This window comes from Chrysemys picta, chromosome 4 (assembly GCF_011386835.1).
Source record: "Chrysemys picta bellii isolate R12L10 chromosome 4, ASM1138683v2, whole genome shotgun sequence".
NCBI lineage: Eukaryota > Metazoa > Chordata > Testudines > Emydidae > Chrysemys > Chrysemys picta.
In genome coordinates, this window is record NC_088794.1 from 113,595,280 (window position 1) to 113,617,187 (window position 21,908).

The 21,908-nt window shown below is 48.8% G+C and overlaps 1 protein-coding gene across 7 annotated transcripts in view; it reads left to right on the top strand.

The window, feature by feature from the left end:
- The window catches only part of FLVCR2 (FLVCR choline and putative heme transporter 2), a 51,509-nt gene that overhangs the window by 9,263 nt on the left and 20,338 nt on the right, over positions 1 to 21,908 (top strand). For 5 of the 7 annotated variants that reach the window (XR_006176468.2, XR_256409.3, XR_010601112.1 and 2 more), the window contains exons 2-4: positions 9,648 to 9,789; positions 16,104 to 16,244; positions 20,713 to 20,780. Coding sequence is in view for 3 of the 7 variants with exons in the window: in XM_024102319.2 (XP_023958087.2) it covers positions 9,648 to 9,789; positions 16,104 to 16,244; positions 20,713 to 20,780 (351 nt within the window). In the remaining 4 variants the exon portion in view is untranslated. The remainder of the gene's footprint in view (positions 1 to 9,647; positions 9,790 to 16,103; positions 16,245 to 20,712; positions 20,781 to 21,908) is intronic. The other 2 variants (XR_010601113.1, XM_042858541.2) reach the window with 1 other exon arrangement.

Sequence of the window (21,908 nt, forward strand, 5' to 3'; positions counted from 1 at the left end):
CAGGACTGAACCCTTTCTCAGGAGACTCCTGAGAGTTAGCTCCTCTCGGTTTTGTCACAATGGCAGTGAAATGGCTCTTTCCTCTCCTCTGTGGTGGTTGTAATTTGGGAGATGGTGGTGGTGAAAGGATTGGTTGCCCAAATACATTCTATTTTCCGCTCCACTAGGCAATACGTTCGCCTGAGCAAAGGTTGGGTAGTACTCTTACTTCAGGCAATCCAAGCACAGCCTGTCTACGCAGCCAAAACAATAGAGCTTAGCAGTGGTGGTGGAACTTGCATGTGGTTGAAACAGGTCACAACCAGGCTGAGAAACTGTTTTAGCTTCCATCTCTACCAGGGCTAAAGCAAAGTGTCTTAGCAGGGCACTGGGCTGAACTGTGTTACAACCTGGTTGGCCCACTTCAGAATTTAGCAACAATTGTAACCTTCTGTTATTTCTGTCCTGCATATAGCGCAGACTTTGTGGGGGTTGGGAGGCTGCTGGGCTGTCTTGCATGTGATCATGTTTCCTCTAACCATGCAGTTCCTATAATGTATTTGCATTATATCCAGCTTCACATAGCCCAACCTACATGTGGTGCTCCTGGAGCCCTGCCCTTTTCCATCTGTTACTTTAGGGAGCTGCAGAACTCTGTTTGTAAGGGTTTGACTGGTGTTGACTCCAGCAAGTGTCTGGGTATTGAAATGTAGTCCTGAGCCACATACTCCACATGCAGGGGCTCCTCTCTCACTAAATCAGCCTTTTGTGATTCTAGATCAATGCTTCCCAGAATGGGTCACATGTCCTCCCCCCTGGTGGGGGGAGGGGCAGGAGGGAGGTGGATTCCCAGATCAATGAAACTACATTTTCCCTGTTGTAAAATGTAACTGGTAATGATGAAACAATGTATTTTACACTGGCTTATATGGGCTGGTATAGAGCTACATTTCATTCGGATTGTAAAAGGGTTGTACCCTCAGCCCATAATTGAACAGACCAGATGCCCCTGGATGAGGTACTCCGTTGTGTCTTTAGACTGTAAGTTGTTTGGAGCAGGACTCTGTTATTTGGCCAGCTTGTGCTCCACAGGTCTGAGAAATTTATAGTTATCTGTCTCCTGATAACTAACAGTTACTGTATTCAGACTTGAAACTTGGTGGATTCTTTAATGTCTTGCCAGTTCTCCATATTTTATTAAGAATCCTGTGCCAGTTGGTACTTTTCTTTAATCCCCAGCTTCTGAAGCCAAGGGAGTATGAGAATCTCACCTTTCTCCCCTCTAAAATGAAACTAAGTTTCTAAACTGCTTGGCTGTGGAGAAAAGCTTGAAAATGTGACCACTTAAGAGCTGGTAATCCAGAAGGCAAATAAAGACCCAAAATATGTTCATTTTAAAAAATCATGATTATCTCATTTTTATGGGATCTGATTGATGATTTTTAAATGCATTTGAACATTCCCCTGGCCCCCCTCCAAAACTGGGATAATCTGGGTCCCCCCCCCCCCCCCCCCCCCCCCAGCAGTTGCTACTCTTATCTATAAGTTCCTTGGGGAAAATGTTAGCATTCTGGGTTAAATGTGAGGCCTTCAACTACTCTTATTGCTGGATAAATGTCTCAGATCTGGTGTTGTCTGCAACCTGTTCCCAGCAGTTGCATGTATGCTCCTTGTTGTGCTGCTCTGTCTGTTCCAGTGCAGAGGCTCTGCCCGAAATTTCATGGTACCTGCTGGAAGTTACTAGTCTGCCTGTAGGATAGTGACAGGTACTTCTCCCCAGAGAGTGGACAGAGTGCAGCTTTGTTTGACTTCTGAAAGACTTCAGTTTGAGGCACTATTGTGCTCGGTTGGCTGAAATGCTGGGCTAACATACAATGTTATCTTGGTATAAGGCACTGGCTCTATCCAACTCAATGGTTTAAAAATGAATGGAGTTTAACAACCCACCAAGAGAAGCCTGCTGGCGCCCCCTGTAGTTATAAGGCAATAGGCAGCCCTTCTGCCGGTGAGTGGGATGGGAGGAGTGGGAGGGCCTAGCAAGTCTCTTTGTCAGTGGCCAACCCAAAGGCAGGGGATGAGGGCAAGACACTGGAACAATTAGTATAGTGGGGGTGCTGAAAGTCATTGAACCAAACTGTAAACCCTGTATATGAGGGAAGCCATGCATTTGGTTGCTATTACTATTTCAAGCTGGGGGGGATGCTGTACCCCCAGCAGCCATTGTTCCAGCACCCCCGGAAGAGAATGTGTGTGTTAGTGGCTGATGTATTTCCAGCCCCTGGGGGAAGCTGGGTGGGAATCAGGCCATGTCTTTAATCCCTCACCTGGGAGCAGAGAGGTGGCAGGATTGCTGCCTGGCTGGTGTTATGGAGACCAGAGCCTGTATCTGTAGCTGGCTTAGAAATTCCCATTCAGAGCAACAGACATTTAAAACAGTAAAACAGAGCAATGTTTGCTGAACGGTGGCAACTGTGGTGTAAGGAGAGGATTTAGGGAGGGCACTGAGGGAGTGGCAATGCTCAGCTCTCTATGTGAGGGCAACAGCTGGAGAAATAACCCATATCTGACACCTGTGTAATCAGGGCTCTGGTACCTGCTTGAAGGCTGAACAAACTGAGTCATAATGCTACTTCTAGTGATGCTGGAGCTCTTGATGCAGGGAGCCATCTTGGGGAAACCTGCCTTAATGGTGGGGTTGGAGTTCTACATTCCTTGCTTGGGGTGGCTGGAGCAGGCCCTGTGTGCTGGGGTATCAGTCACTGGGCACCTTACCCTGTCTCTCAGGCCAGAGGCTAGTTCCCATTGTGCAGGACATATTTGGCTCTGAGCTCTCACTGCCTATGTAAAGTTCAAAGCATTCATATGAATTTTGTGCTGGTGAAAGGGGCAGCACTGTGAACTCCACAATCCATTCAGTCCTTGGTCTTTCTAATGAGACTGCCAATAAGGTTGGCTAATTGGTGTCCACTGGGAACCAGATTGAGAACCCATTAACCCACTGCATGCTAGGCTTGAGAGGTTAAGCACACGACATAACACTCTTCTTGCCACATCATCTCACTATTTCAGAGGGGGATTGCATGGATTTTATTTTCTCTTTCCTTCTAGCTCTCTCCCCAGGTTTATAGTGCCCTTAAGTGAGCAAGTTTGAGTATCTGGGGTGCTGGGAGAAACATCTTGTTTATGTTTGGAGATAATTTAATGGTGCTCTGAGAAGACACCAGTGGGAAGTATGGTGGGGAGATGAGTATCTATATGCACCTCCTTGTGGGGAGAGGTGAGGATCCCAATGCCTTCCAGAGAAGGCTTCTCCCAATGCTTTGCAAACAATCTCAGCACCACACCCTGTCAGGTAGATCAGTCCCATCATCCTTATTTTTGCAGGAAGAGAAACTGAGGCACAGAGGCAAAGAGTCTTGTCCAAGATCTTGCAGGAAGCCTGTGGCAGAGCCAGGAATAACATAGATTTCCTGACTCCTGTTCTGTACTTTAGTCATGGAACCATCCTTCCCGGTGAGACACTGCAAATGGAACATGCTTGCTAACTTGTAAAATATATTTGTCCTTACTCATAAACTGGGCCCTTTGCTAATACAGGGGTTAAATCTGTAAAATGGGAATAATAATGCTTCTGGTGAGAGAAAGCGTCTTGAACAAAGCCTGTATCTGGCTAGATTATGTTTTAGACTTTTAGCAGCATATTTTGTTTTGTTGTAACTCTTTCTCTCATCATTTCTTATACCGGAACTCACTTAATCCTATGTATATTTTGTTAATAAATTTATTTCATTTTTACCATAAACCAACTCAGTGCTGTGTTTGAAGGGAACAGTGTATTTACCCCCAGGTAAATTTATAATCTGTGATGTGGTTTTGTCTCTTTACAGGAGAAACAAACCTTATTATTTCTCTGAGCTCTTCACAAGAGGGCTTGACACTTCAGGAGACACGATTTGAGGAAAATTTGGGACTGGGAGTGTGTGGGGTCACCCTGGAAGTAATAAACAAGGCAGGTGTAAGCCACTGTGGGGCTGTACACAGGCTGCTGGGGTCAGACCTACTGAACCAGAGCTTTCTAGCATACAGAAATTCAGGGTGTGACCTGCATGCTTGGAGGCTAGCTGTGAATGGCCCAGGGTGGGAGCTCCAGAAGCAAACCAAGGCTCCCAGTTATAGGGCAAGTGGTGACCCTCGGTGGTCTGGATTTGAACCCCCATACTGTGACATCCACATCCTATGTTTCAGATACAAGGGTAGCAGAAGAAACACTTACTGGAAGTTAAGTGCCTGATATTCAGGTATTTGAATATGTTCTTTATGCTCTCATCTTTACCAAATTACAATCTCAGTTTTCTCTTCATTAACTGAAATCACCGTAGGGCATCCCTGACTGAGCAAGCGAGGCGGTTACACCAAATCTCACTGATTTCACGGAGAACAGGCCATTGTGGAGAGACCTATCAATCCCTACAATCAGTATATTTTGTGCTTTTTATGGCTAACGACTCTAGCTTCATAGACTCCAACCTGCCCCCTCAGCACAGTAACATGCCACATAGCTACAATATTGCATGAGATTCAGAAAAATTCTAGTGTAATGACACTGTCTCTGCACCACGCTCCTGCCCCTCCTCAAGATGTACACCCAAACCAACCTAGCGCCTAGTCCTACAAGTCCCTTCACAGGGGCAGGCAAGTTCTCTTTGGGCCCCCACCCCTTCCCAGACAGTATCTGCGAGCCCCCTCCTAGAGACAGCTCCTTTGTTTTATCTCAGATTCGAGGGAAGGAAAAAAAGATAAGGGGCTAAAGCTGCATCATTCTCTCATCACCACTTTATTCTCACTTGTATTTCTGGTAGAGGAAGATAAGCTACAGCCAACCCAGCTCTGCCCATTCACAGAAGAGGGGGGAAAGCAATGCTCCTAAACTTAGTTATAGCCCAGCCCCTGTGGTGGGCTGTAGACCCACACACAGACACAAAAGTCCTCATGCCTCAGCTGGCGGTTAAACACCAATTACTGGCTGCTTCAAAAAGCTCCAGGTTTTCCTTTGTTTCAAATAAACTCGTGTGAAAAGATACAAGTGTCATTTTTTTTAAAGCTAAAACATTTCCAGCCAGACTGCCAGCATAGACACATCAACGGGTGACTACATGGCTGCCAGGAGAACCAGGAATTGACACACTTAAAAACAAAAGCATGGGAGCTGCCCATCTTTCCAGACCAGGTCCTGTCCTTCCCCTCTTCTCTCAGCCCTGTCACTGCAACTGCTGGAGAGGTCACTAGATCTCCCATTCTTCTCTGGGGATGGATTGAATTCCATGGACCTCTTGGCTTAATAAATTACTCCTGGGGGAATTCTGCACCAGTCATCATTCTTAGTCAGCAATGGCTGACCTTCTCTCAGTCATGACCTTCCACAAAAGTAAAGATGCTGGCTTACCTTGTCTTAGATGAAAGATCTTTGCCTAAACAGGCTTCTCACCTGTATTCAGTTTCAGAGACTTCAACCACCACTTGGTTAAAGAACTCATCTTTTTTGGTTTGCAAGAACTCTAGCCCCTTGTGTCTGTCTAGTGATGGATGCCTAAAATGGCTTTCTATCCTTGCTTATATCTCTCAAAGTTCAATGACTTTGCTTCAAGAGACAAGGTGAGTGAGGTAATATCTTTTATTGAACCAATAAGTTAATTCAGTTGCTTATCACTTAAGGTTCAGCACCCTGTATTTCTAGATCTGTAAACCTTTGAATGGATTCTTCTGACAAGTAAAACCCAGGCCAGGCTTCTCTCTCCTGCTGGGTGTAGACACCATGCTGTCCTCTCCCCTACTTGTTAGTGTGAGGCTGGCCTCCACACTTTGTTAGCTTGATGGATCTGTTTACTGCTTATATGTGAACTGAGGTAAATACACACTTTTGTTATAATTCCAGCATATATTCATAACTCTTAATAGCTATTGCATACATACATCACACAAGAATATTAATGATCAGTGAGTTATTAGTTTTCAAATGATACCTCACAAAGCATATTTTGTGCAATGATTATTACAGTACTATGTAGGGTGTGAATACAAGAGTGCTTAGTGTCACAGTGATTTGTTTTTGATTAAATGTGGGAAGGTAGGAATTGCCACTCCAGATAGGACCAGGGGTCCATCTAGTGCAGTGTCCTGTCTCTGATAGTGGTAATACCAGATGTTTCAGGTTCAAGAAATCCCACTGATGGACACAACTTACTCATAGAAGTTTCCTCCTAACTCCTTTTTAGTGGTTGAGTTGTGCTCTGAAACATGACATTTGTGCCCCTTGTGTGTGTATTGTTTTAATCCTGCCTAATGCAACAGAATGGCAGAATTGGTCCCTTTTTATTAGTCATTCCCACTGGTTTACCTTGATTGGCATCTCTGAAGTAAAAGTGAACCCCAAAGTGATGCCTGTTGGGAGTCCCGACCCTGGTTTATCGCAGTGCCCCATAATAAAGATAAATTCCAGGTCAGTGACTGACACATGAGGAGCTTGGTCAGAGATTGTGAGGGTTAATAATTTGTAAGTTAAATGTGTTTCTGGCTCCAGCACTGAAGTGAGATAATGTCTGAAGGACAGAGCATTCTTCCCTGACCCAGGTCTCTTCATTGTTGCATGGAGGAGGGAGAGTGCAGATAAATGGTTTGGTGTATAAAGGGCAGAGACCTTTCCTTTCCCAACTGCAAGTGATGGCAGATCAGACGTTTATTTGGAAACCTTGATGCTGCCGACACACTGTTTAAAGAAAACATATCCCCAAACACACTGATAATCATTAAAGGAGTGTTAAACCTTGATGGTGAACCTTCAAAGTCTGATTAGCATGAATTACTGGGGAGTTTTATTTGTTGTCCAAGATCACACAATTGTCCACTCTGTCTTCCAAGTCCCTTTCCCTTCCCTCTCTGTGCATCTCCTTCATTGCCTGTAAAATGGGGATACTGATACTAGCTGACCCTCTCAATGGAGGACTGATAAGATATTGAGGTCTATAGAAATGCTCACTGTTGTTACAGTGGAAGCTAAAACTTTACAGCAAAACTAATAGGTTTGTTGTGATTATCTTTCTGTGATCGGGGTGGGGAAGGTCAACACTTCATAAGGTTCCCTTCACTGGGACAAGGGACTATGTGATGATGATGATGATAAATGCATCTCTCTATAACAAGGAAGTTGCCCTAGCTTGAATGCCCCCTCGTTTCCATATTTTTCATAGCTTCTACTTCCTCTCCCACTGTGAGGATGGGTTTGTGGATGCTCTGTTGGTGATGGTGAAGCATGAATAACTGGGGTTGAGTAGGAAGAAGGTGGCACAATTTTCATTGCTTCTACCATTCTGGTTAATTTGATGCTGCTAAGTCACATTCAAATGCTTCAGGCTTCAGAAGAGATTTGGAAATGTGTCAGGCAAGTGAGAGAAATGCTTAAGGTGCTGCTTTGCAGCTATCTTTCTGCAGCTCCTAGAAAGCCTTGTGTGTGCTTGGTCGAGCCTGTCACTGCCTGGACAATTTTTTAGCTTGAAAACGAGATAATGGAGGAACTTAGTGCAACATTGAAGTGAGTAACCACTTCTGCGCCATACAGGGAAGTGTGTGTAAATAACCTCTCTCTGGGAACTGGCAAGAGTTGGGCTGTCCCCAGGCACTCTTTTATGATGATGGGGGAGATGAAGGGGTGAAGAGCACTGGCACACAAAGCTGGAGGAGTGGGTAAATATTCTTGTTGGGAGCTGAGCCTTGGTTGCAACATAGCTGCACGTAATGAAATGTGGACAAAAGAGCAGCTTTTGTAGGCAGCCACGAACATGTTGAGTGCATTTTGACTCCCCCTTTATTAGACAAGGGCTCAGGCATTTGGATCAAAACAGCAGATCTCTCTCTGCTCTTTGAGGAGGGCATTTTAGGCTGGTGTCACTATTAGTCCCAGATACTTGTGAGTACTTGGTCTACTGGTGTAAGCCTGATCTGCTGTAAGGGTAAGAGTGTCTCAGCCCTTTCCAGAAGGGGTCGCTATTGGATGTGTCATAGCCCTAGTCAAGCTCCCCTTTCTGGACCTACCAGGCTGCTGTGTTTGGATCCCAACACACTGGGCCCATGCGTTTTTAAGCCTCCCTTGGTCTAAGTAGGCTCCAGCACTGTGTCTTTCCTTGGCCTCTCTGGCACACTTCCTGGACACAGCCTGTCTGTTACCCATTCACAGAAATGGGATCTCACCTAGAGTTACCATCTTTTCAAAAAGCAAAACCGAGACACATGCAGGAGCACTGGATCCCCTGCTCCTCCTCTTCCCCCAGAGACCCCACCCCCGGCCAGGCCAGAAGCTGGAGCTGGACAGTGCTAAGAGCTGCCCAGGGAGCCCAAGCTGCTATGGGGAGTCCTGGACCTAACCTAGGCGGGGTGCCCAAGAGCAGCCCCCAGTCTGTGTCCCTACCCATCCCCAACCCCCCGGTGATCAGTCTCCTACCAGGTGATCTGTTGCTTAATTACCAGTAGGGTGACCAGAGAGCAAGTGTGAAAAATTAGGACGGGGGTGGAGGGTAATAGGAGCCTATATAAGAAAAAGACTCAAAAATCGGGACTGTCCCTGTAAATTTGGGACATCTGGTCACCCTAGTATGGAGTATGAAGCAAGAACACAGTACAGGTAACCTGAAGGATTTAAGCATACAGAGAATTCATTAGCTGAAACAGAATTTGTAAATTGTGCATCGTCAGTTTCCCCAAATTGTCACAAGGTGAAAAAGGAAATGCCACCCTCTCCCTCCGAGACTGACAAATTGGCAACTTATGAGCCAGTGTATGTCATGGGGCTGCATACAATTTTCATGGTGATGTCAATGCCGCCAATAAAAAAAAAAAAAAAAGTATATCTCCATATATATCTCATAGAGCTGGAAGGGACCCCGAAGGGTCATCTAGTCCAGTCCCCTGCCTTCACTAGCAGGACCAAGTACTGATTTTGCCCCAGATCCCTAAGTAGCCCCTCAAGGATTGAACTCACAACCCTGGGTTTAGCAGGCTAATGATCAAACCACTGAGCTATCCCTCCCCCTCTCCATGGTCACAGGTGCTGTGCTTGTTGGACACTGAGTGTAGCCAGGCCAAAGAAGCAGATGCCTCTACTCACAGCCTTTCAAAGTAGGACATCTCCGAATGGAAACAGGTGCTGAGCCTCAGCAAATACATTTTTGGATTTAGGATCTTACCGGTCTTAAGGATTTCAAATCCTTTGTGTGGCTTTTGTTGCTCACTTTCCTCTTGGACTTAAACTTCTTAGACTGATGTGAGCCAGTGGAGAAGTTGACAGAGTTAGCAAGGCAGCTGGGGTTGGTTAGTATCACTGCTACAGCTGTGGAGCCAGTAGGGTACACTTTCACACTTGTTATTTGTTGTGGCTTCTGCTCAAATAGTAGTTAGTTTCTATTTTATTTTGATTGTTGGATGACTGAGTAGAGGATTTTTGGTTTGAAGACAAACTTGGACTGGCCCTGGCGAGCCTCTGACCATGCAAACGCAGGTCACATCTTGGAGCTGAGTCCCTTGATGGTGGTCCTAGCCTGGGGATCGGGGAGGAGATCCCCCTCACTCTCCATCTAATTCTCTCTCTCTCTCTCTCTCTCTCTCCTGATCTCTCTGCTCAGCTTGGAATTGCAGTGGGCTTTGTTCTCCCTCCCGTTCTGGTTCCCAACTTGGAGGACACAGAACAACTGGCCTACCACATCAGCATCATGTTCTTCATCACTGCAGCCGTGGCAACGGTGCTCTTCATCCTTGTCATCATTGGTAAGGAGGTGAATGTAAATGTGTGGGAGGGATGATGCCGAGAGGACCAGATTGTGTTTATGGGTCTCTGTATCAGGGAGGGAATGGGGCAGCCCACTTGGTTTGGTTTGGGGCAGTGCCCCAGCATAGCACCTGCTTCTGTTCACATACCGGGTTACTTCTTCTGTTAATGTTTAAAGCCCATAGCTTCCCATCCCCTGAAGAGGAGTGAGACTGATGCGCATTCTGGAAGTCTTCTTAAATAGCATGGATCAGTTACTTCTGTACTCATCACCCAACAGCCAATCTCCATTCCCAAAGTTCAGTACATTGACACATCAAGAAGTTCTGGATACCCTAAAGGAATCTCGACCCAAGACTTTGGAATCTGACCCATGCCCATCCTGGTTAGTGAAAGAGAATCATGAACAACAGGGTCCACCCATTACCAAAATAGACAATGCATCATTCAGAAATGGAATCTTCCCTTCCTCTTTCAAACATGCAATAGTTCAACCAGCATTGCAGAAACCCAGCCTGGATACATGGGTTCTAGCCAACAAACCTTCCACTCCTCACTCATAGAGGAACTAGCTCTAGGCCAACTACAAGCTCATCTAATTGAAGCTAACTTTCTAGACCTAGCACAATTTGGATTCAGGCAAGCACATGAAACTGAAACCCCTTTAGTGACAATGATGGATAATCTGCTATCAGTGGATAGAGGGCAGACCTCCATTCTCATCCTCTTGAATCCCTGCAGCATTCGACTCTGTTGACCATGAGATATTGCTGTATCATCTGAGAGAGATGGCAGGAGTCCAAGTAATGTGTTTAAAATGGTTTGAATCCTTCCTGGAAGGATGCACCCAACAAGCAGTGTTGGGAAACTGCACCTCCACCACTAGATCTCCTCATAATTGGAGCCCCACAAGGATTAATTCTCTCTCTGGTCCTTTTTAACATCTACATACAATCACTGGGAGAAATAGCCAGACGACATGGACTCAAGTACCAGCTGTATGCAGAAGATCCACAGCTCTACCTGTCCTTCACCACATGTGATCACACCACTAGCACCAAAATGTCCCAATGTTTGGACAAGATCAGCCCATGGATGGAAAACAGCTGGTTAAAGCTGAACCTGAGAAGGGCAGAGGTGATGCCAGTGGACAGAGCAAAGCACTTTGAAGAGTTTGCAGCCATGGTGCAGTTGTTATGCTCATACAAAGCACAGTTAGCATATGTTCACACACACACACACACACACACACACACACACACACACACACACACACACACACACACACACACACACACACACACACACACACACACACTCCTGCAGTGATGTTTATAGTTACCAGTCCAGAGTCTGGATCAATCTAGTGGCCAGCCAGATTGGTCGCAGAGGGGAGCAGGGCTCTATCAGTCGTGATCCGATGCTCCTGGAGTGTGGTAAGATGAAGCACCCTGTTCTTATAGGTTTTTTTTCCTCTGTTGAAGCCTATGGATTTTGCTGTGTCAGTTTGTGACTGGTTACTTCTTAATTGGTATAAACATTCCAATACACCTCCTTTCTGATTTAATCAATTGTCCTTTACCTCAGGGCCGTCAATCTGCCCTTCATTATGGATGCGCGTTGATGATTCTTTGATGTCCTTTAAGTCTCTTCACTCCTTCCTTGACTCTGGCTATAACAATGGCCTTCACACCTTACCTTTCCTGATGCATACATTCCTCATTCACACAAACAGATTGAGAATACAAACAGTAGTATTTTATATCGAGCAAAAAGGCATTGCAAATTAAACCTTGCTAAGTTTTACAATCAATAACCAAGACAATTTACATTGAGACCCAGGCCTTCAATGTTCCTCTAATCTACTTAATATAGACACAATAGAGAATCCTGTCTCTTACTTACTAAAACCTTAAAACAAAGAAATGTATATTTAACTAGAGTGCCTATATTGTAATTCATATAGGAAACCATAGTAGACACTATAATTTATCCTAAAACAAAAGGGTGACCATAATCAGTCATAAGGATTGTTCTGGTCTGTCATCCCTTTCTGCTATTCAAAAAGGGTGGCTGACAGGATGAAATCAAATCATACATTAATTCTCATAGTACATTATAAAATCCAGCTCCTACACAGTCTCCTTTGAACGCACACACCCACAATTGGTCAGTTTGTTCAAAAGTTTAGGAATGTTCTTAGATTCCTCGCTGAAACACTTAGCTCTCACATAGCATCTGCAAGTAATGCTTTCTAATCTCTCAGTTGGCGAGGAGACTCTGTCCCATCCTGGTAGATGATGACCTGGCCTCAGTTATTCACACCTTTACTTCTCAGGTGGACTACAGCAATGCGATATACCTGGGAATGAAGTCTTCAGCACCTAGGAAACTCCAACTAGTACAGAACACTGCAGCATGTCTCCTCAGCAGGACAAGCCAACATGAGAAAACCTGTCCTCTACTCTCCCATGGAATTTCAGATCAAATTCAAGATCTTGGTCCTTATCTTGGAGGCACTTCATGGCCTGGGTCTAGCATGTCTAAAAAGATCACATAAAGTTCTGAGATGAAGACTGTGGTTGACAGCTCTGCTCCTCTGGTACAATGTAACTCTCTATAATAAAGGTCTTCTCATCTGGGCAGGAGACAGAACTTTATTGGGGGGCTGGTCTGTGGAATGAACTCCCCCAAGAACTAAGGACAATAGAATCATAGAAATTTAGGGCTGGAAGGAACCTTGAGAGGTCATCTCATCCATTCTGCCATGTTGAGGCGGGATTAAGTATACTTAGGCCATGCCCAATGGGTGTTTGTCTAACCTGTTCTTAAAAACCTCCAATGAGTGGCATTCCACAACCTCCCTTGGAAGCCTGTTCCAGAACTTAACTACCCTTATAGTTAGAAAGTTTTTTTCCTAATATCTAACCTAAATCTCTCTTGCTTCTGATTTGCTTGTTGTCCTGCCGTCCTCCGTGAGTAAGGAAGAACAACTGGCCACCCTCATCTTTATAACAGCCCTTAACATATTTGAAGACTGTTAGCAGTCCACCAGACCATCACAAACCTCCCTCGCCTTCCATTCTAAGTGCAAGGCATACTTCTTCGACCAGCCTTCTCTAATATATATACAGAGCAACACATATATTTTATAAAACAACAACAAACAAGCCCTAAAGTCCTACTAAAACAAAACACTCCATTGCACATGCTTCTTCCCGTGGGGAAAGGATAAGAGAAGAAACAACATGTGACAGATGTTAGTCATGTTACTTAATGTGCTACTGGAAGGTGCTCAGGTGATAAGCACAGTGCAAAAATCTAAATGGAATCAAGTTATCCCCTGCAGCCTTTGTCAGCCTGTCTGAAACCCCTGGAATGAGCAGAACCTGTCAGAGCCAGCCTAGAAATTGCACCAGCAGGCAGGGTGCTGGGATCAGTCCCTGGAGAGCTGGAAATGCCCTGGAGCTGCTCCCCTCTCAGGGGAGAACAGAGGGCAATGCCATGGTACAGGAACACACTGTGCCCCGCTGGCAGGGGAGAAGCCAGTGATGGGTGGGAGGGAGAAGGGATTAAGGACAGAGAGTGGTGTAATGAAACCTGATAAACCATTAGATTAGAGGTGAGAGACCCCTCTCCAGCCCATAAAGCCATCCAGGGGAGTGAATGGAAGCCAGGTCTCTAGCCTGGCAAAGCAGAGCATTAATCTGAGACCTGTTGAGTTCTGTTTTATTGTAACCTCATCGCCCCCCATCCCATTCATCTTTCATCCACCTGTTGTGCCCTGCTTGACATGCAGATTGTGAACTCTCTGGGGCGGGGACTGTTATCTTTTTTCTATGTCTATACAGCACCTAGCACAGAGGGAACCTATTCCTTGGTTGGGGTTCCTAGGCGCTCCCCTAATATAAATAGCCACCTCTAGGGAGGTTGGCCAGACGAGCCTGGGTCCTGGAATGAAAACCAGGTCTCTGACCTAGCAGAGCAGAACACTATTCCCTAAGGCACCAAGCCTGGCCAGGGAGTGAGGGCCTGGAGTGCAATCTGGCACAGCACAGGGCCGGCCATGTTTTTCATTTCCAACATCCCTCTCACTCTGTCACCCCCAACTGCATATTTTGAAGTTGGCAGCTTATTGCCTTGTGTAGACAGGGATGTTAATAGGCCTGTTAGCCCTCTGTGGCTGGCACCACTGCTGAGTAGGGTTGCCAAGCCTCCTGAATTGGCTTGGAATCTCTCAGAATCGATATCCCAGTGGCTACTGAAATCAATCCAGGAGATTTTAACAGGCTGCTAAAAGTCAAGTCGGCGGTGCAGTGGGGCTAAGGCAGGCTCCCTACCTGCCCCGGCTCCACATGGCTCCTGGAAGTGACTGGCACGTCGCTCTGGCTCCTAGGCTCAAAAGATGCCAGGGGGGGTCTCTGCATGCTGGCTTCACCCCGAGCGACGACTCTGCAGCTCCCATTGGCTGGGACCCATGGTCAATGGGAGCTGCGGGGGCAGTGACTGCAAGCAGGGGCAGCGCGCAGAGCTGCCCGGCTGCCCCTGAGCCTAGGAGCTGGACATGCTGGTCGCTTCTGGGAGCCGCCCAAGGTAAGCGCTGCCAGGCTGGAGCCCACACCCCAAATCCCCTCTCACACCCCAACCACCTGCCCTAGCCCTGAGCCCCCTCCCACACCCAAATTCCCTCCTGGATCCTGCACCCTGTCAACCTGCTGCCCTAGTCCTGAGCCCCCTCCTGCACCCCAAACTCCTCCCGTACCCCAAACCCTTCCTGGAGCCTGTACCCCAACCCTCTGCCCCAGCCCTGAGCCCCCTCCTGCACCCCAAACCCCTCATCCCTGGCCTCACACCAGAGCCCGCACCTCCTCCCATACCCCAACCCCCTATCCCAGCCCTGAGCCCCCTCCTGCACCCAAACTGCCTCCCAGAGTCCTCACCTCCCGCACTCCAACCACCTGCCCCAGCTGGGTGAAAGTGAGTGAGGGTGGGGGAGAGCAAGCGACATAGGGATGGGGAATGGAGTGAGTGGGGGACAGGGCCTTGGAGAAGGGGCAGGGTAGGGGCGGGGCCTTGAGGTGGGGCAAGGGTGTTTGGGTTTGTGCAAGCCTACTGCTGAGCACTGAACAGCTATAAAATTTCAACTGACAGGCAGTGATTTTCTCAGCTGCTTCCTCTGAGGGTAGGGGCTGGTAGTGCTGGAGTTTCCTTTATCTTAGGGTTACCATATCTCATAAATAAAAAAAGAGGACCCTCCACGGGTCCTGGCCCCGCCCATTTCCTCACCCTAGCCCCGCCCCAACTCCGCCCATTCCCCGCCCTAACTCCGCTCCCTCCCACTCCCAGCCAGGGGGAAAGGGCTGCCCCAGGGCTACCGGCTTCAGGGTTTGCCAGGCAGCCCCCAGACCCTGCGCCCCCAGCCGGCGCTTCCCCAGCGCAGCTGGAGCCCGGGAGGGGAAGCGCCCAGCCGGGGGTGCAGGGTCTGGAGGCTGCCCGGCAAACCGTGAAGCCGGTAGCGCTCGGGCTTTGGGCAGCCCCTATGCCTCCGGACCCTGCGCCCCCAGCCGGGCACTTCCCCTCCCGGGCTCCGGCGGCACAGGGTCCGGAGGCATGGGGGGCTGCCCGAAGCCGGTAGGTCTCGGGCAGCCCGGCTCTTAAACAGAAACGAAGAGGAGCAGAGCCTCCAGCCGCGGCGGCTCTGCTCCTCCCCGACTCTTCGTCTCTGTTTAAGAGCCGGGCTGCCCGAGCGCTACCGGCTTCGGGCAGCCCCCATGCCTCCGGACCCTGCGCCGCCGGAGCCCGGGCGGGGAAGTGCCCGGCTGGAGGCGCAGGGTCTGGAGGCACGGGGGCTGCCCGAAGCTGGTAGCTCTTGGGCAGCCCGGCTCTTAAACAGAGCCGAAGAGTTGGGGAGGAGCAGAGCCGCCATTTTCCCGGATATGTTCGGCTTTTTGGCAATTCCCCCCGGACCGGGGTTTGACTGCCGAAAAGCCGGACATGTCCGGGAAAAAGAGGACGTATGGTAACCCTACTTTATCTTAGATTTCAGAGTGATAGCCGTGTTAGTCTGTATCAGCAAAAACAATGAGGAGTCCTTGTGGCACCTCAAGGATTCCTCATTGTTTTTGCTTTATTTTAGAGAAACTCCTTCCCTTTGTGTCCCTAAGGAAGCTCACGGGAAGGTTAGAGCACCAGGGAGGACTGTGTTTTTTATAAACTTTGGTTTCCCTGCCTCACCCCACAACATCTCCCCCACTCTCTGGGCCCAGACTCCCTGAGGCCCTGTAACTGACAGGTCCATTCTGTTTGTTTCCAGTGTTCCAGGAGAAGCCCCCGTTTCCCCCAAGCCGGGCCCAGGCCTTGATCCAGTTGAAGCCACCTGAGGAATATTCCTACGTGCAGTCCATCCTCAGGCTGCTCCGCAATACCAATTTCGTCCTGTTGATAGTCGCTTATGGTAAGGTCCAGTCTCAGCTCTGCAAAGTGACAGGTGAAGGCGGAGATCTTCCTGCTACTGTGTGTGCCAGGATGGGTCCTCCCTTGGCAGTGCTGACCAGTATCTGGCCTGGGCTGCTATCAGGAGAAAGATCTTCCTTGCTCACAGTCCCTCCCCCAGGCAGCTCTGGGAGCAAGTCATTATCTGGAATAACCTGTTCACTTATAATATGGGCAAAGAGCTGCTAAACTTACACAGCCAATGGCAAGTGTGTGGCCTCCAACAGTCCCTGTGGAATCAGCAAGGGGGTGGGATTGTGGAGGGACTAGAGTGGGTATGGACATAGCTGTGGTCTCCAGGAAACCCCCACCCCCAAGAAGCCAGAGGGAGGGAGTTTGTTAAGGTCTCCTCTCCTTGTGTCTGTCCTGCTAAGTCTGGGTCAGCTGCTCACTTCTCCCTCTGCAGCACTCTCGGAAATGGGCCCCTTGATTTGTTTGAATGGGTATGGTGGGGGAGTGAGGTGCAGGTTCTTCTTTTGACACTGTAATTTTGTAATCTGAGGAAGCACTTCCCCTAGTAAGAAGGGGAGGATGACTTTGCTATGGTCTATTGGCTGTGCTCAGTGCCTTAAGTGACCCACCCAAGCCCTGAACAGCAGCCTCTGTACCCCAGTAGGATGTATTCTAGCCAGCTGCACGGAACTCTAGGAAGTTGTTCTGTGTTCACACTTGGTTCTAGGTAAAAATGGTTTTTGGCATAGGCTGGCTCTGTTCTCAGTGCTTGGCAACAGAAAACTCCTTGTTGGAGAAGCCCCTCAGGAGAAGGTAAGAATGGGATACACAGTACATAGGGAAAGCTTCTGGTTGGGTCTGTAGCAGTCTGGGTTCTCCAGCCCCCTCACAGGTTGTTCTGCCAACACAAGTGGCTAATGGAACATCTGAGTGATTAACAAGGCCTGGGGACAGTGTGATGTTTGCTTTGGAGCTGCAAAAGGCCTATTAGGTCATTTCGTCCTTTCTCCTTGGGGAGTGCAGTAGAGCTTTCTAAAAGTGACCCTCAGATCTCCCAGGTTACTCCTGCCTTGCCATTACATTTCCCAGATCACTCAGTCCTGTACTGCACCTTCTCTTCCCCTCTCCCATCTGGCTGCCCCTGAGCTTCATAGCGAGGAGCTGGAGACAGTCCCAGGATTGTTCTGTGTCTGCTGCCCTCTGAGAAAATCAGATACAGACGCTGGCTGAAAGTCTGTCCTCGATGTGCCCATCAAACTGTGTGGGTGTAAGTGTGAAGAAGGGGAAGGGATTAGTTACTAATTAGAGTGACCCAGTGCTAGTGATGAGAAGGGCCTCAGAGTTTCTTTAGAATCTGATCTTCCTGGGATAATTCCTCCCTTTAGAGTCACTGGGGGATTTGAAAGGCTGTTTAGTGGCTTCGACACTTCAACTTCTCTTCCTCCTGGCTTGTGTTTTTTTTTTTTTTTTTTTTCTCCTCTGCTCACTTGGCTCTGCCTGACTCACCCTTGACTTTCAGTTCCCTAACAACAAAGATAAAGTGACTGAGATGGCCCCAAAGCAGTGACGTGCTTTGTGCGTGTCTGAGGGCTTGTCTGCACTTACAGCGCTGCAGCAGTGCATGTAGCGCTTAGTGAAGACGCTATCTACGCTGATCAGAGAGTACTCCACCTCCCTGAGAGGAGGTAGCTATGTTGATACGTGAAGCCCTCCTGTTAAGATAGTGCTGTCTACCCCAGGGGTTAGATTGGTATAATTGCATGTATTGTTTGACATGCAGCTTTGAGCTGAAACAACGGTAGGTAGAGGACATGTGCTGACCTTTCATGCTCCTTCTTCCTATCCCTGAAGCTACCGGTGAAGTGAAGTGTCCCTGCACGTCCACCAATGTTATATATGCCATCATGTGCCAGCAGTGCCCCTCTGCTATGTACATTGGCCAAACTGGACAGTCACTACGCAAGAGGATAAATAGACACAAGTCAGATATCAAGAATGGCAATACACAAAAACCTGTAGGAGAACACCTCCCTGGCCACACAATAGCAGATGTAAAGGTAGCCATCTTACAGCAAAAAAACTACATGACCAGACTCCAAAGAGAAACTGCTGAGTTCCAGTTCATTTGCAAATTTGACCCCATCAGATCAGGATTAAACAAAGACTGTGAATGGCTATCCAACTACAGAAGCAGTTTCTCCTCCCTTGGTGTTCACACCTCAACTGCTAGCAGAGCACCTCACCCTCCCTGATTGAACTAACCTCGTTATCTCCATACTGATTTATACCTGCCTCTGGAAATTTCCATTACTTGCATCTGATGAAGTGGGCATTCACCCACGAAAGCTTATGCTCCAATACTTCTGTTAGTCTTAAAGGTGCCACAGGACGCTCTGTTGCTTTTTAGTAAACTCTGTGTTCCAGAGTGGGGGGGTGAAGTGGGACAACAGCCTCGCCAGGTTCCTCTGCGCATTCCTGCCAGGGCCAAATCTTGTGAAGATCAAGGTTCAACACTGGGGGGGTGTGTTCCTCCTGCCGGCTCCCATTGAAGAGTTTTCCCTGGTGTCCCTCCTATCTTATCTCTCTGGAGGTTACTGACCCACCTGGAACTCACTATTGTACTAGGTGGCTTTTGGAGTGAATGGGATAGGTTTTTCCTGTCCAGAGAACATGTCAGGAACTGATAACCTGCTGATCCCCTCCTTTGCTACTGCGCCTCTCAGGAGTTCGTGACATTCAATCTGGCTCAGTCTCCCTTGGGGCCATGTGTGTCTGTCTGCTGGATATATTCTACTCTAGCTAGATCCCTGTATCACACTCATCACCATGGCCTAGTTGAATGTGTTGGCAGAGGCTGGACATGAGAGAGGTGTGAACTCCCCTCCAGCTGCTGCCTCTGTACCACTCAAGGCTTTTCACTGTCAAAGAGCTTCATAAACATTGATGTGTGCGGTGAAGGTGTTGCCACTCTACTGTTGGGGGGAAACTGAAGCACGGGGCGGGGAAGTCACTTGCTGCAGGTTGCAGAGGCGGAGTCAGTGTCAGAGCTGGGATTAGCCTGTCTCCCCATCCTGTGCTTGGGCTACTGTATTGCTCCTTTCTACTGTACCCTGGGGTGCTTCCTGCTGTTCACTCAGGCTTTGGGAGAAAGAGAGAGAGGATGGGGATGTGGGAATTTTGCACTTTACTGGGCTTTAAGGATTGCAGATGTCTCAACACAGGGACTTTAAACTTTGTTTATCCTGAGCACAGGGATGTGTGGGCTGACTGGTGAAACCTATGATCCCCACCCACCAGCACAGTGATCACTGAAGCCTTAAAGAGAAACCAGCTGCAAATGTGAATCTCTTTCTGAGAAGAGGATTGAATTGACCATTATGGGTCTTGTCCACATGGGAAAGCTTTTTCAGCATAACATTTATGGTGAGAATTTAAATCAGTAGAGTAATACTACTATGACCCCTGTGTGGACACTTTTATTCTGGTGTAAGGGTGGCTTTTTTGGTGTAGCTTGTGTTCCTTGGGAAGGGGTTTAAGCTAACGCAAAGTGACCCTTATAGTGGAATAAAGTGTCCACACAGGGGTAGGGTTATACTGGCATTACCATCTCTTTAAGACTTCAGTGATCTTTGTGTATGACCATACTTTCCCAACTACACGAGCCCATAGTGACTTGAGAAGGTGCTGTTACTGCTCAGCAAGCTGCTTAGCTCCTGCTCAGTTACTACGACTTCTTGGCCGGAAGAGCCCACTTCCTGCTGCCTATTGCTGGGGGGAGTGAGCCAACTTCCCATTGTGACATCTCTTCCAGCTCACACTAGGTCACTGGCCTTGGTATTGCAATGTTAATTGGATCTGAGCTCCTCAAGGGAAGCCCTGCCAACCCAGCACTAATCTGGGTGAGTAGAGTTCTCTCGTGGCTGGTGGAGTCGGTGGTAAATGGGGTCAGTCAAGAATGAGTCAGGCTGTGAGCAGCTTACTGACCCCAACATAGCCCAGGCCAGTCATTCTGCGGCTGTCATGCTAGGGCAGGACGTGGAGGTCAGGAGAGCTCATTTGTGAGCTGCGCCACCCAGTGGGTAGAGAAGAGTGATTGCACTAGAGGGAGGAGTGCTGGGGCCTGGACCCACTGAGCCCCCTATCAGCTCTAAAAATGTGAGCAACCTCCCCCCACTCAGATAAGGAGCAACTTTGAGACTGCAGGGTTCAGCCCACCCACTGAACTGAGATATAGCTCACCTTGGCTGGCCCAGCAGCCCCTTGCCTTCCCTCCAGATGTAGCTCCTCTGCTAGCTGACATGGCCAAGGTAGTGTAAAACACTGTGCCCACACTCTCAGTGCCTGATGCCTGGGTCTCTTCCGCGTCTCTGGATTAGAACATCCACACTCAGTGGCGCCCTCTCTAAGTCCCCAACCTTTCTTCACCCAGCAGGAGAATGGCAGGCTGTGAATGTGCTGTGTTTTTATCCACCTCTCAGGTTTGAACACTGGTTGCTTCTACGCCCTGTCCACTCTGCTGAACCGCATGGTGATCCAGCACTATCCAGTAAGTACCTGCAATGTGCTCTCCTACATCATTGCTGTCAAAAGAAAGTTTGTATAGAACACGATGCAACAGCACCTCCTGCTGGGAGAGTCTGGTATTGGAGCTACTGTGCGCTTCCTCAGCAGCAGCCAGCACTCCTATCCCTGTTCCTTACAGCATTTTCTGCTGGAAAAGAATTGGGCTGGTGAGCTCCACCAAGGGCTATGCCCTATACCATAATCAGTTGTGCTTTCTTCTGTTAACTCATTCAGTCACTGCTTGTGCCCCATTCCCCACAGCAGTGGTTCTCAACCTTTTTCTTTCTGAGCACCCCCTCCAACATGCTATAGGAACTTCAGGGCATGAAATGTGGGGGGGTGTCTGGGCTTCAGCCACTGGGCCGAGGGGGAGGAGCTTGGGGCTCCTGCCCTGAGGGGTGCCTGAGCTCGGGACTCCGGCTGCTGGGCAGGCCTCAGGCATAGGCATAATTTGACTTGTGTTGCAGGGGCAGGACCCAGCGGGACTTGGGCCAGCTCCGCACAGTGGGATCAGGGGAAGGGAGCACCAACTCCAACCCCTGACTCACCTCAGCAGGCCAGCCAGGATTGCAGAGAGGTGCACCCAAAAATTAATAACTCAAAGTGGGTGGGTCTCAGCTCAAAAAGTTTGAGAACTGCTCAGGATGTGGGGAGGGGATAGCTAGGAGCTGTGTGCAGAGAGGAGTGTAGCTGAGGGTGCAGGTAGAGGGGTAGCTAGGGGCTGTGTGGTTGCTGCTCCCTGAAGGTTGTGTTGGCCCTGGAGCTGGGTCCCCCCGACAGGGCCGGCTCTTACCGGCTGCAGGAGCAATCAAAGGGGGCTGAGAGCTGAGGAGCAGCCGCAGCCCCAGGCACTAGCAGCAGCAGGAGATGGGGGAGCACCGGGGCCCACCGCTTCATGGCACCAACCAGAGAGCAGCTGCCCCGCACTGCCCGGCTCCAGCTTCCCGCCTCCGACCTGGCCAGGGGGAGAGTAGAAAGTGGGAGTGTGGAGCCACTCCCAGGCTGCCCCAGTCTGGTTACGGCACTGCAGTTTGGGGGGGCAAAGCCCCTCATACCCTCCCATACTGCGCCCATGGGTTCTGGGCTTTGCCCTTTGGGGCGCTCGGGCTCA